At 41.7% G+C, this 13,893-nt stretch overlaps 1 protein-coding gene across 1 annotated transcript; it reads right to left on the bottom strand.

The window, feature by feature from the left end:
- Positions 1-328: 328 nt before the first annotated feature.
- Positions 329-12,285, bottom strand: PDIA6 (protein disulfide isomerase family A, member 6; the record flags this gene model as incomplete). The annotated part of the gene is made up of 12 exons (XM_010074874.1): positions 329-808; positions 1,555-1,651; positions 3,607-3,765; positions 4,830-4,902; positions 4,996-5,080; positions 6,235-6,375; positions 7,314-7,428; positions 7,855-7,988; positions 9,393-9,499; positions 9,996-10,122; positions 10,899-10,956; positions 12,114-12,285. Coding segments are annotated over 12 exons (1,337 nt in total), but the record flags the coding sequence as incomplete, so codon positions are not given.
- Positions 12,286-13,893: the final 1,608 nt, after the last annotated feature.

Genomic DNA, 13,893 nt, shown 5'->3' with positions numbered 1-13,893 from the left:
CTGCTAATCCTGGGGAAAAGAAAAACAGCTCCCAGTGTCTCCTACTGCAGCAGCAACCCCACTTCCATTTTGTAAGTGATCTTACAAAGCCTGGCACAGAGAAAGCCCCTGAGAAGGAATAGGAAAAGGAAGACTAAAGAGCATTTAAACTAAGATTGTCCATCTAATCAGGCTTTAGGCCAAGCTGTCAAGATCCTTCACAGCAAGGGGGTGGTTTAGGACTCCCCTCTGCACCAGCCTCTCTATTCTATTGTTCATTTTTCAAGAGTCATCCAAATGGGATGGCTTTTGCCATGTGCACCTTTGTCACTCTATACAAGATTAACACTATGTGTCAAAAATATTTTGGTTTATTCTTTAATTGAAACAGAAGCTGACCAGGTTTCACCTCCATGAAAAAAAAAACACATTTAAAATTGGTTATACTAACAGCCTCCAGTAACACTCAAACAGCACACTATCAACAAAATAAAACCCAAGACGTTCCAAAGAATTATCCATGTTGTCCTCAAAATATTTGTTACACAGAATACAATCAAGTTTACTGGTTATGACAATTCATAGAATTTCTGCAATGTTTTCTTGAGATGTGTACAGTTCACTGCTGCAGTGCATCAAGTAGCACAGTACGTCACATGCTATTTCTCCATAAAAAGGCCACTGGAATATCCATCTGATTGTGAACCAGGTTGCAAACTGCTGCGCAAACTCTCCCAAGAAAAGAAGTTTCCTGAAGATCTCACAGCTCATCTTTATCCCAGTCATCCAGATCCACATCACTGAGATCAATGTCATCTTCAACTGGAAGCTGTGAAAAAGGGAGGGTTTTTAGCAAGTGTTTAGAAGCACTTAACACTGGGACATCACTGACTTTGAAAGACGCTTACTTCATCGTGAGAGTAAGACTCCCACCTGTCATCTCTTTCATTCATAAGCACTCAAAGTGTATTGACCACAGGAGAAGTGATCAGAGTTTCAACTAGAAGGTTGTTTTCTGCTAATAAAAATACTCCAGATAAAGGCAAACACAGGTAAACTATGTAACAAAGCTACTACCATATTCTAAATTTTAATTCCATCTGAAGTAGGTCAAAGGACTGTAGTAACTTTGTTTTTTACAGCAATGTTGAACCTTAAGAACATACTCAGTCACTGTGTTATTACACAGGCTTTACTTCACAAACTTTCTGGCATTAAGACTTTGATAGTAAGGTCAGCTTATTGCAGAACCAAAGTCTCCCCAGATTTCAGGTCTGGCATGCATACACTACCACCTCCCTTACTCAGCATGGGTAGTAACAGGTTTCAGCCTGAAGGGATTCAACTTTCAGATTACATCCTAACAGCTAGGCAGGAGTATCTTTCCACAATGTCAGACAATGAATCTGGTGTTTGGTCTGGTGGCAGGATTCAGATAATGGGAAACCATCAACACAACTTGCCACCATCTTTGAAGAACAAGAATTTTTCACGTTGCTAGTTACTAGTTACTCTATCCAGTCACTTCTGAACCTAGCAAATCATCAGTACTTTTACAGATGGAGCACCTCTTACCTCACCATCTTTGCCATCCCAAGGTTCAACTGAATTAATTTTAGGGAAAGCTCCACCAGCCACTGGTGCTGTAGAGCCACGACCAACAGACAGCTCCCTGAGAAAAAACAAGTAGAAGTTAAATTTCAGAAGTGTCTCCAGTCTCTATCAGTGGCTGCTTCACATAAAAGGGAGTTAAGTTTGAAATCAGTTTGCATCGTGTGAAGCAAATCTAAACTGTCTGGAAGCAGAAGCTTTTCAAATTGAGAAGCAGAAAATGAAGAAGAGCCCTTAAAGCAGCATTGTGAATTTACAATTGGGTCCAAAGAGACAAACTACGTGAGCTACAGTGTTCCATATTTCAACAGTGCCCCCTTGTAACCCTCATAAGCAAACACAGCCCCTTTAAGAGCATGTTGTATATCCTTTGAGGCAACGCTAAGAAGAGACTATAATTCCAGTTTTGGAATCCACCTGCAACTGTTACTTGAAATTGCTAGTGATCTTTTTTTGGCGGACTCTAAGCCTCCACGTGTTACAACGGGAACCAGCTTCTGCTTTGAGACACCCCATATTGCACTGGCTAGTTAAGCTTGCTTGAAAAGCCTGGCATTAAAATCCTAAAGAGCTAATCCCCTTTCATTCTTTCAGAGGCAAATAAGACCGAATGAGCATTCCTCCCTAAGTGGAGTCTGTAATTTTTATGCTCTTCTCAGTGCTTCTTTCCTTACTTTTGGTCAACACTGTTGAGACTGCCTATTAGATTACAAAAGCTGCACGGGGCAAGCTGAGTTAACAGCCAGCTACACCATCTCTGATAGTACTGCTTTCTCTAGGCAGCACAGCTGAGCTGAAGTGTCAAATAAGAGATTATTCCAGCAAGTATTGCTCTGTAGTAAGACAATACCAAACCAATTACCTAGTTCAATATAAGGTGTTAAGTAGGCTGTTGTGTCCTGAAAGCACCATCCACCCTTACAAGGAGAGGCTTCTGTAAAATGGATTTTATAGACTAAGAGAATTTGCCATGTCTGAGAAAGGCAGACATTTCTCTCATGTGCATTAGTACAGACTGTCTGGTATTTATTATTCTTGCATCTGAATCCTGTATTTTACCTGGTGCTCCCAGATCCTTCCCTTTTTGGCATTAAGAAGAAAGTCTGATCACTTACACAGATAAGACATTATCCCAGCAGGAGCAGGGTTCAATTAATGGCAAGGTAAGGAGAGACTTGTATTTTCTTTTGCAATTCTGACTGTCCTTTGCCATTCTCCAAGCAAGGACACAGAACACTGCTAATGTAAGCTCAAAGGCTCTTACACACTTTGTGGTAGCTGGTGTCTGACAGAGAAGCAAAGTTCTCACTTCACTTTGACCATGCTTAAGTAACAGTTTCAGTTAGCTGCTCTGTTTCAATACTAGTGCTGCCTTCTGTCCTCCTGCCCATTTTCTTTCCCCATTCAACTTTTCTCAGCTCTGGCTCTTGCCCAGCTACGCAAGAGGCAGTTTCAGGGAACCTGAGCTGAGCAAGGAGCTATTGACTTTTTGGACAGATTGCTTCAGCCCCCCCAGTTAGTTTATCAGATGCCAGGGGAATGGGAAGGTGGCAGGGGGGAAGACAGGACCAGACCAAACCAGAAAGATGAACAGCAATACACCTCAAGAACCTCAGCAGCACCCATTTAGATTCCCAAACTGAGAACTTCCCAATTACTAATTAGAATGCACCATTTGAACTTAATAGTATTTATTACCAAATCCCATTAATTTCTTGTGTTACCAGAGAACCAGAATTTTTCATGATCAAAGCTCACTTTTGTTTTCAGTTTTCATAAGTTGTGCTAAAGCTACTATTTAAGTCTAAATGTCCACTTTCTTAGTTCTGTCCACTACAAAAGGTAGAGACTGCTTTATTAGTTGCAGTCCTCACTGGAATCATTCCCTTACTCCAATGAATGCTCATTGTCTTAATTCTCTTAATGTGCCTTGTCTAATTTAGGAGAGCCTGATTTTGGTCTAAAGAGTCACAGCCCCAATTACAGAAAGATTTAACTCACTTAAAGATTTCATACCTCAGAAACTCATTAATCCCTTGCTCACTGAATGACCCTTTCAGAAGGGCAAATTTCATCTTCCGAGCATTAACAGCTGCCATTGCTGGATACCCAAAGCCTCCAATCCCCAAAGAGCTCTCAAGATCTGACTGAGCACCTGCTTCTGTCCACAGCCACCTTGAGGAAAAAATAAAATAGAAAATGAATAATTAGCATAGGCACTACAATAATTTTGTAGTCACACATATCCTGCAACCCTGCAGAGTTCAAGCTGGGCTCTGAATTGCCCTTGACAGTGCCAACTGTTATTGAAGTCAGCAGGGAACAGCAGGGTCCTGATCTTGAACCACAGAACAGAAGAAAGCTGTTCCTGAACAGCACCTCTGGGCAAGCCTTGCACTCACAGCCACTGAAAGCTCGATCAAAAGAACAGCCATGAAAGACAGTCCAGGCTAAAAACTCTGTGTTACCAATCTGAACAAATTGCTGCACTTCAGCCTATATTAAGCAAGGTTTAAAATGGCTCAAGCCACTATTCTAAACATGACAAAGTACTGCCCAAATCCCACTGCAGAGGATTTCCAGGCAAAGACTGCAAGACTTCACTCAGCATTTGTTCCCCACTGGTCAGGTCTCAGTTCCTCTAATGCTTAACAAGTCCCCTGGGGAACCTCTGGAATCAGTCAATCTCGGCATTTCCCTGCAGGCTTTCATGCCATTTTGCCCCCTTTTCAGAGCAGTCAGTGTGTCAGAACAACTCTCACCTCCCAGAGAACCTAAACTCCACTTGAGAAGAGGAGGAGAAAAGGCAAAGCCTGCTGGCCTGCTTCTTTGAGAGCATGAAATTTGTTAATAAACTGCGATGTACTTTTTTTTTTTTTTGAGAATTCAACAGTCATACTGGCAGTCACCCAACAGCAAAAAACTCTAAAAGAAACTGGATCAATACTGCCCTAAAATATTTTAGCATTTAGGACAAGAGTAAAAGATGCTCAATTTGGTCCCATTAATACTTAGATATCACTTGTAAATGTAGGATTTGAGAGTTGGCTGAAAGAAAAAATCGGCAGTTTATTCTAAAGCCACAGCATCCCATCTGCAGTACAGTTAGTGAAATACCAAGATATACTATCCTGAGCAAGTAACAACTCTGATCTGCAGATAAATCACTATCACACAAATTCTGTCCCATTACCTCTACAAATGCTTACATCTTTTCCAAGACAACCAATGACACTTACCCCCACATTTTCTTTTTGTATTTTTCTGCCATTTTTAACATGACGTCAAGGTAAGAATTCCTCCCTGAAGCTCCTGTTTGTTAGACAGAATTGGACAAGTTAAAAAACATAACTACGTGCTTTAAGTGACAAGTTCATACAGAAGTCTGCTTGCTCGTATGTCTACCTGTGTCAAGAATATGAGGCAGGACAGAAATGATGCAGAGCTGATGAGCATCACAGGTGCTCTTCAGAACATCTTCACTAATTATCTAGAAGAAAACAGCAGAAAGTCAATGACTTGGTTACCCAGCTGTGACTGCACTTCCCTCTAACAGCCTATCAACTCCATCCTACAAGGTAATAAACATCAAAACAACTTGATAACAAGCCTCTCCTACTTCCCTGGTCCCTCAACACAAAACTAATTACAAAGAGTTCACAAAGTCTTCCATTGAGACTTGCTGCAACAGGAAAGCAAGCAGTACCAAATAAGGCTTACAGAGAGCACAGTAAGATGTCACTTCTTGCTCAAAGTCACTGTCCTTGGACCAGGGCTGGAAAAGGCACACCCATACCTATGCATATGCCTGTACATTTCACTCACGGTACTGGCAGCATAAGGAGAGCCAGCAGGGTGCAGCATTTGCTGCAGATGAGGACATTTAGTCACACAAAGCTGTCACTGCTGTGTTAATGTTGATCTACCTTAAAAAGGAATCAATCCATTTATCTGCATCAGTGGTCTCCAAAGTTTGACTGTGCACCGCTACCAGTTAAAAAATTTCTAAGCACACAGCCTTAGTACTACTTTATGAACATTATGTACATTATAAAACATACAGAAAATAGACATTTTGAAAGGATGACAAAGATGAAATAAACACCATTTAAAAATATATTTTAATTTATTAATAACACAAATTAATTTTTATTTTTGCACCCCAATGGCTTGTCTTGCATGCACCCCACTTTGGAGACAACTGATCACCATTTCAGATCTACCAACATCAAGGTGAAACAAGAAATCACCATAAAAAGACTGCAGTTTTTCTGGACAACAAGCAAGATTAATCAACTTCTAATGGATGACTTACAAATGACAAAACCCTGCCCTCTTGCTGTAAGAAAAAGATGGGGCACAGAACCCAACCTTCCTACTTGTTCCTGAAGAGAGGATGCAGATACCCTTGTACCATCTTGTCAGCACCCTCACTGTATCAATTGTGATAATCTTTCAGTCAACAAATTCACAGTAAAAATTCAATAACAGAAAGCTGAATGATCAGACTTGTCATCCTTGACATTCTGCTGCAAAGTGCAAGCAGCACACTTTGGCTGTTTTATTTACAGTTAATATAGTCCTGTAAAAACTGATGCAAAGAATATGATGGAAAAGCAATTTGAAAAAATGATGTAGAGGTACCTCCAGGAGTTCAGGTGGTGGGGCATTATCAGAAAACAGATCCAGAGCACGAGAAATGATATCAGATCTAGTTCTGCCACCATCATAATCAACAGGATCTTCTCCTTTTTGGAAGATTTTAATTGTGGGAAATCCACGAATCTGAAAGACAAGTTTAAACCATCAGCACAAATAAATCTGAATATTTATGGCGGAAGTTATCTGCTACTCTGATGTGTTCTAGATTAAGAGAAACAGAAGAGATTTAACATCTACATGAATCAAGCCTCACAGCATGGTAAGGCCTGAACTGGAACGATTTTGTAGCTTCCCCCTTGTGCAACAACTCAAGGCAAGGCTAACATACAGTGAAACACTGTTTCAAGTTTTGGGCCTGATGAATCAGCACTGGTTACATCTCAGTTTAGATGTACCAAGCAGTAAACCTTAAGCACCAGGAGGACTCTTTAACTCTTTGTATTTCTCAGACATTAATTTCCCAATTTGTCTATGGGGAGACAGCACTGTGCCTACATGGCAACAAATGGACCTTAAGCTCCCTCTGCTACACTTCCAGTTAAACTTGTTCAGTCTTGTTGCTGACTGCCAACCATGTGTGCTTAAGGGGAGACTAAGCAGCACACTGTAAGCACCCTGTACTCTATTAAAAAATAAAGAATATCAGTTCACTTTGGGCCCACAGCATATCAGATCTGGGTCTGATATTGTCAGAGTGATCCCTGATAACTGGCTCCAAGATATACAGGTACATGTGTGTATTCTGGAGATGCCCAGCCAGCATACAAACAGTCTGAAAGGAGAGACCTCTTCCTTCAGACAAAGCTATACAAGACCTTATGGAAATAAACAGCCTTTTTCATCAACAACATCCAGATTTATTCCTTTCCTCTCACCCCATTTATTTATATTGTTACTGACATTCAAGAATGAATTATTTGTGGAAAAGTGGTATGTGTCACTTAATATTATTTTTAGCACAAAACATTTAAGTGGTACCAGATTAAGGAACAGTTAGTAAGCATTAAATCTGACTTACTAGAGATGGAAAGGAAATCGTAACCACTGCAGAGCACACTCACCCCGTATCGGCTTGCCAGCATCTGATTGACTGTTGCATCTACTGCAGCCAGCTTTACTTTTCCCTTTGTTTGTTCCTTCACCTCAGTGGCAGCAGCTGCCCATTCTGGCTCCAGGCTGAAAAACGACGAGTATGAGTGCCCTAAGGTCCCTTAGAACTAGCAAAAGTATACCACATTCCAACATTATGCAGCATACTCCACTCAGGGGAAAAAAAAAAAAAAATCAAGTCTCTGCAGAGAATGACAGGTAGGAGGGTTATTTCAAATGAGACTGAAGTCCTGCATCTGAAGGAATTAAAAGGTTAATATAACTTCTGGATCTTATTTCCACTGCTAACTAGGAATTTTACTGCTAAGGAGGAGTGCAGACAGAATAGCACCAAGGTGCCCTGAGCAGGAGAAGCCCACACAGTTAAAACAGCTTATGGAAAACCCCACTTCTGATATACCAGAGATGCAAGGTCCCTTTAAGGGGATTAAGGACATTGCACAAAAACAAGCACTAAGGGGAAATGAATTGTCAAAGAAAAACCTCATTTACTTTTTGCAGTGCCCACACCACGGGGCATAAAACTCCACCATCCACACATCGTCACTATTTATGACATTCTTATCAAAGCTGTCATCAGTCAGCTCAATCACATCCTTCTTATCTCCACCTCCGCTCTCTCGGCTCTGTAAGAAACAAACAGACTCTCACATAAGTAACCAAAATTGGTTTCCCACACAAGCCATCTCCTCTGTGTCATGTTGTACCAAATAGCCTTTATTTGAATGAGATACAAAACAGGTCATAAAACTTTCCCATTTTAGAAGTGACAATACACACAGCCTACTCCCACAGCACTTTCAAGAAACAGTAAGTGAACCTTCTCTTAACAAAAAACCCAGAGAAATGAGGTTAAACTAACAAGAAGATGTGGGAACACTTCCCCAGTTCTTCATGCTCTGATCTGTCCCAGAACAAAGCACCCTCCAACCCCACTGTGCCCCAGTTTCCAGGCAAGACAAATATGTGAGTACAATACACACTACAGGGTACAGTCCACCCAGGTCTTCTATCTGGCCAGCCTGAGATGTTGGAATGTACGCTCCATGACTCTGAAACAGTAGTAGGAGCCAGAAGCTTTTCAATTTACCTTTAAAGAGAAATCCAGCAAGCCAACTTCAGAAGAACGCTACCAAATTAGAAAAGCCTCATCCACCTAGCTTAGACTAGGACTAGGCAAAAGGTACCTCAACCAGTTAGAGAATGGGGTTAACAGGGACCTCAAAGTTCAAAGGGAGATGCAAAGTCTTGAACTTGGGGAAGAAAAACCCCATGCACCAGCACATACTGGGGACTGCCTGGCTGGAAAGCAGCTTTTCAGAGAGGGACTTGGGAGGTCCTGGTGGACAAGCTGAACACAAGACAACAATGCACCCCTGTGGCAAAGGCCCACAGCCTCCTGAGCTGCTTTAGGCAGAGAGTTGCCAGCAGGTCTGGGGAGGTGATCTTTCCCTCCGCTCAGCACCCAGAGTGCTGGGTCCAGTTCTGGGCTCCCCAGTATCAAAGGCATGCAATGCCCTGGAGCAAGTCCAGCCAAGGGTCAAATTTGATTAAGGACTTTGAGCATGAGAAGGTGAGAAAGCTGGGATTGCTCAGCTGGAAAGAGAGGGGGCTCAGCACTGATCCTATCCTTGTATACAAATACCTGATTGGAGTGGAGTAAAGAAAACAAACTCTTATTTGCAGTGCCCAGTGACAGGACAAAAAGGGCATAAACTGAAATAAAAGAATTTAATTTAAACATAAGAGAAAACTTTTCTACTGTGAAGGTGGTCAAACACTGGAACAGGTTGCTCAAAGAGTACAGTCTGTGTGGAGTCTCAGTCCTTGCAGATATTCACAACTCGACTGGACACAGCCCTGAGCAGTCTGCTCTAGCTGACCCTGCACTGGGCAGGGGGCTGGACTAGACAGCCTCCAGAGGCCCCTTCCAACTACAACTATTCTGTGAACAGTCAGGAGCACAAACTCTGATGTCCTGTACAGGTCAGTCTCCAGTTGACAACAAACCCATGCATTCCCTGAGATACCTGTTTCCCAGAACTATATCCTCCACTTCTGCCACTAAGACGATCTTTCACCAGGGACCGAAGAGCACTTAGAGCAGCATCGACAATAGCGTCACTTGTCCTGCCACCTGCAACACAGCAAAATGAGTGACTGAAGTATCAAAAGGCCAGTTTAAGGTAGGCCCCTGACTTAATTACAAGCTTTATACTCCCCTACTCTAAGGGTTTTTCAGGAAAAGCAAGACTGCACCATAAGGGATATGGTACTAGTGGTGGGACATCACTGACTTAAACACAAGCAGCAGGACTGACTTCACTCCTTAACTACCCACCTTATCTGCTGTAGGGTGACTGTGGCAAGCTCCCCATAAACAAAAAGAAAGGAATAATTCTTTGAAACTGCCTATCAACCTTCACCAACTACAAACTGCAGGTGGGACTGTCAGCCCATGCTAAGACATACACAATTTGGTCAAACAAGTCCCACCCATCTGTCTCTCAGTTACTACAAGCACTAGACAGTAAGGAAATACCACACGTGACAGCAGTAACAGCTACCATACATAATTACTGTATTCAGGGAAGTTTTTAGGCATGCAACACACAAAAGAACTTCACATTTACCCTGATAATCCTCTGCTTTGTTTTTGTTGGCTCCAAATATCTTGATAGTTGGAAACCCTCTGACTCCATACTGTCCACCCAAGGACTGATGCTTATCTGCATCTACTGCACCTACTTTCACTACACCCTGTAGAAATAAAAACAAGAACTAAGACAAGACTTCTACAGAGATTTAACACATTTTGTACTCTGTGCATGCTGGAGAGAGAGAGTTATTAGGAGGGTAAGAAAACAGTCACCAGAAGAGGTGTTATTCCCTCAAAAGCCTTAAACTACAGAACACCATACATATCCATTTCTTTCTTCATCCTAACAAACTAGATTTCATATTGTTTGGGGTTTTTTTAGGTGGTTTTTTTTTTGTTTGTTGTACTGTGTTTCTTTTTATGTGGGTTTTTTTTTTTTTTTAAGGGGAATATAATTTACATAGGTAAGAGTTCAGCAAATCACTGCATGACCAAGGTTTATGTAATTAACAAAATACTCATCACCAACAGCTTACAAAGCTGTTTTCAGATATTCAGTTCATGCTGTTCCTGTACTTCAGAGGCAGGTGACAGGACAGCAAGGAAGAATAGAAAAACATGCCATTTTAGGGGATGGCTGGATTCTAATGTCTTCTGGTGCTGTTAAAAGCAGCCCTGGAAAGCAGTAATGGGAATTCACAGAACAGAATTGACTTGCTTCCTCTACAGTTCAATGGCTTCTTTTAAAAAATAATTTAAAAACCTCACAAAAATCCCAACTTTTTAAGTGACTCTGACTGGCCACTTCTCTAGCTCGACAGGTATGATTAAAGTGATATAGTTTTGGGGACCAAACCCCACCTCCAAGTTCCCAAGTCAGATAACAAACAGCCAAACTCTCCTCAATCCATAAATACGTTTGAAAGGTTAAACTTACTTTTAATGCTGTTGCTGCTTTCTTCCACTCAGGCGTTAGTCTTTGACAATGACCACACCTTTTAGAAAAAAAACCAAAAACTCAGTAATTGTCATTCAGATGTGTTAACCATTTCACAAAGTACAGAGTGGTCTTGTTGGGTCTGCAATTACAGAACAATCACTCACAGCAAACTGTAGGAGATTGAAGATCTGCTCATGAAGAGGGGAAGAGGCTAGGCCACAACATCACACCATCACTCAGACTTCTGAAGAAAAACCTCCATGTGTATTATACAGGTGCATACACAAACACACATATACACACACACATCTCAAAAGCTACCCGGCTTTCCTAACACAGAGGCAAACATGAGCACCAAAATCCACATTTGCACGCTACTCTGCTTGTTGCAAGCTAAAATGGACCTGTGACAAAGACTGAAAAACTTTTCTTAACTAGGAAGAGTTTGTAGCACACCATATCCTGGAGGTGCCTGGGGGAGAAGACCAACAGTTCACTGGCAATTAGCACATAATCACAGCATCAGAAATCTGTAGGAAAAGAGGAGCTGCCAATTTACTTACACCTGTTCAATGAACCTTCCCATTACCCATAAAGCAACAACACTAGAAGAGGCACATCAAGCTTTCCTCTAAACCTCTCAGTTCAGACAGAGTCAGGCTGTTGCAGTGAAAGGCCCCTTTCTCCAAAACACAGAACTTTGCATGGCAATAGCACTAAGGATTTGTGCAAAGATGGAATATGCATCACCAGAATTTACATGGAAGCTGAAGAGACTCCATGCTCTGGACATAAGCAAGATGGGAGATAGAAGTGCTAAATTAAGATGCACAAAGCCAGTCTCTTTCAATGGAAACTGGAAATTCTAAGTGTGAATTCAGATCAGAATCAGGTTCAGAAAGACAGAAGTTGAATTACCTATTGCACTTTGATCAGTCATTTTTAATACTAATCTCTGTAGAAAAACTGAAGTAATAAAACAGCTTATAAGGTTTTGTTGTTACACCCTATTTGCCAACTTGAAACCAATTCCTGCCTTTTTCCATTTTGAGGGTATTTAAAATAGAAATCCCAACTGCAGCTGTTTTGCTAGTGATGAGGCCAAACCGATAACTGTACTGCCAACAACTGAAACCCTGGACTGATCAGCACCAGATTCCTATGCTGCTCCTCCAAGACAAGAGCAAGGAAGTATACAGCTGTAGTTCTTACCACGGGGCATAGAACTCCACGAGCCACAGGCTCTCACTCTGAATGACCTCCTTGTTGAAGTTAGTTGGTGTTAGCTCTATCACATCATCACTGGCCGAGTACAAACCATTAACTGCCAGGAATAACGTGCAGCTCACTGTGCCTAGAACAAAAAGAGAAGTAATCAGCACCCCTGCAGAACATTTATGGCTCTCCTGTTGCCATGGCTAAAACATCTCCCTTCCCACCACAAATCATCAGGAAAAAAGGGATTCAAGTTTGACCAGAGAAAAAGGAAGGTAACATATGTATTCCCTCCCCACTTAAATCATAGTTCTACTGGATCATGCAAAATATTTTCTGTGCCTAAAGCTAGCTGGAGTTATGCCACTCCTGCTATGGATCTCCAGAGAGCATTTTGCCAAAGCTGCAACCCTAACTACTACTGGTATCAGACCAGCAGAATTTCCACAGGTATCCCCACAATCAGCTGTGTTGTCTTTCAGTTCTTTCTCATAGAAACTCCTACAGCAATTACCCACACCTCTTGCACAGCAGGCACTTCAACACATCTTTCACAGAATCACATAATGCAGGACTGTCCCAACTAGTCTTAGTACAGTTACACTTATTTTAGGACCAGCACTTGATGCACTGGTGGTGTAAAGAGCACCTTCATTCTTGTGCATGAGAATCTTAATCTACCATTGATTTGTCTGTCTAGCAACAGACTGGACAACAACAGCTAAATTGCTCTGGTTAACAACTCTAACACTCTTAGAACACTAAAAAAAAAACCAACATTGAAAGGTAGAAGGAAATTGCTTTCTCTTAAGAAAGTTTTACATAGTTTTGGTCACTTCTAGATCTTACTATTGCTTGACACTTTGCACATAAAACCTCGTAATCCTTCCTTCTACTTAGAGAGATTAAGAGATGACTTGATGAAAGATGACAAGCATCTCTGTAACAAAATCCACATAGAAAAAGACTTTTCTTAATCCACCAAAGACTGGGGGGAGTAAGAACTCAAGCATCTAGGTTAGAACTAGGCAAAAAATAGTTAGCTTTGTGGAAAGTGGTTAACAACTTGCACAGGAAGCACATTCTCTCTCAAAACTGAACATGAGAGGACGACACAGTTCAGCGATGCACAAACTCTACGGCACATTACACAGACTGCACGGCATCACCTAGGCTTTATCAGTCTCACTCAGGAAAAGCCAGTCTCATCACACCTATTCTGAAAGTGAGAGAAGCTGAAAGAAATAACATCTTTCAGGTTGCTCAACCAGAGACCAGGACTGAACTGCCACACTGCAACCCAGCACCCTATGTATTGCACGACTCCCCCTCCTAACAGCTTCTTCTAGCCCTAGGATCCAACCCTTTTCTTCTGGGGTAATCCTAGCTGGCTTCCACCACCAGATTTACACACTGGATTGGCTCTCTTCAGTATGCCCACACAAACATCACTTCATCAGCACTTATCAACTGTCGTCCAGGGCAGTCCGTGGCTGTCACAGCATGTTACGGTGACCCACAGTAGCAGCTGCTGCTGGGGAAGAGTAGGAAAACAAGAATGCAAAAAGCTAGTTGAATGTTACAGCCACTCTCAAGAGAAAATCCCTTCTCTAGACGGAATGAGACCATTAAATTGAAATTAGCATATTTTGTCATCACCTAAAGAGATCTGTGGCAGAATATATTCAGAAGCTAACCAGAGTTCACTCAACCATTTGTCACTTCAAATAGAGAAGTTCTAGCTTATGCAAAGCACTTGCTAAAGAAAACTCACAAA

Source organism: Pterocles gutturalis, unplaced genomic scaffold (genome assembly GCF_000699245.1).
Source record: "Pterocles gutturalis isolate BGI_N339 unplaced genomic scaffold, ASM69924v1 scaffold34016, whole genome shotgun sequence".
Classification (NCBI taxonomy): Eukaryota; Metazoa; Chordata; class Aves; order Pterocliformes; family Pteroclidae; genus Pterocles; species Pterocles gutturalis.
Note: the sequence above shows the minus strand (reverse complement) of the source record. Positions and strands in the feature narration are given on the sequence as shown.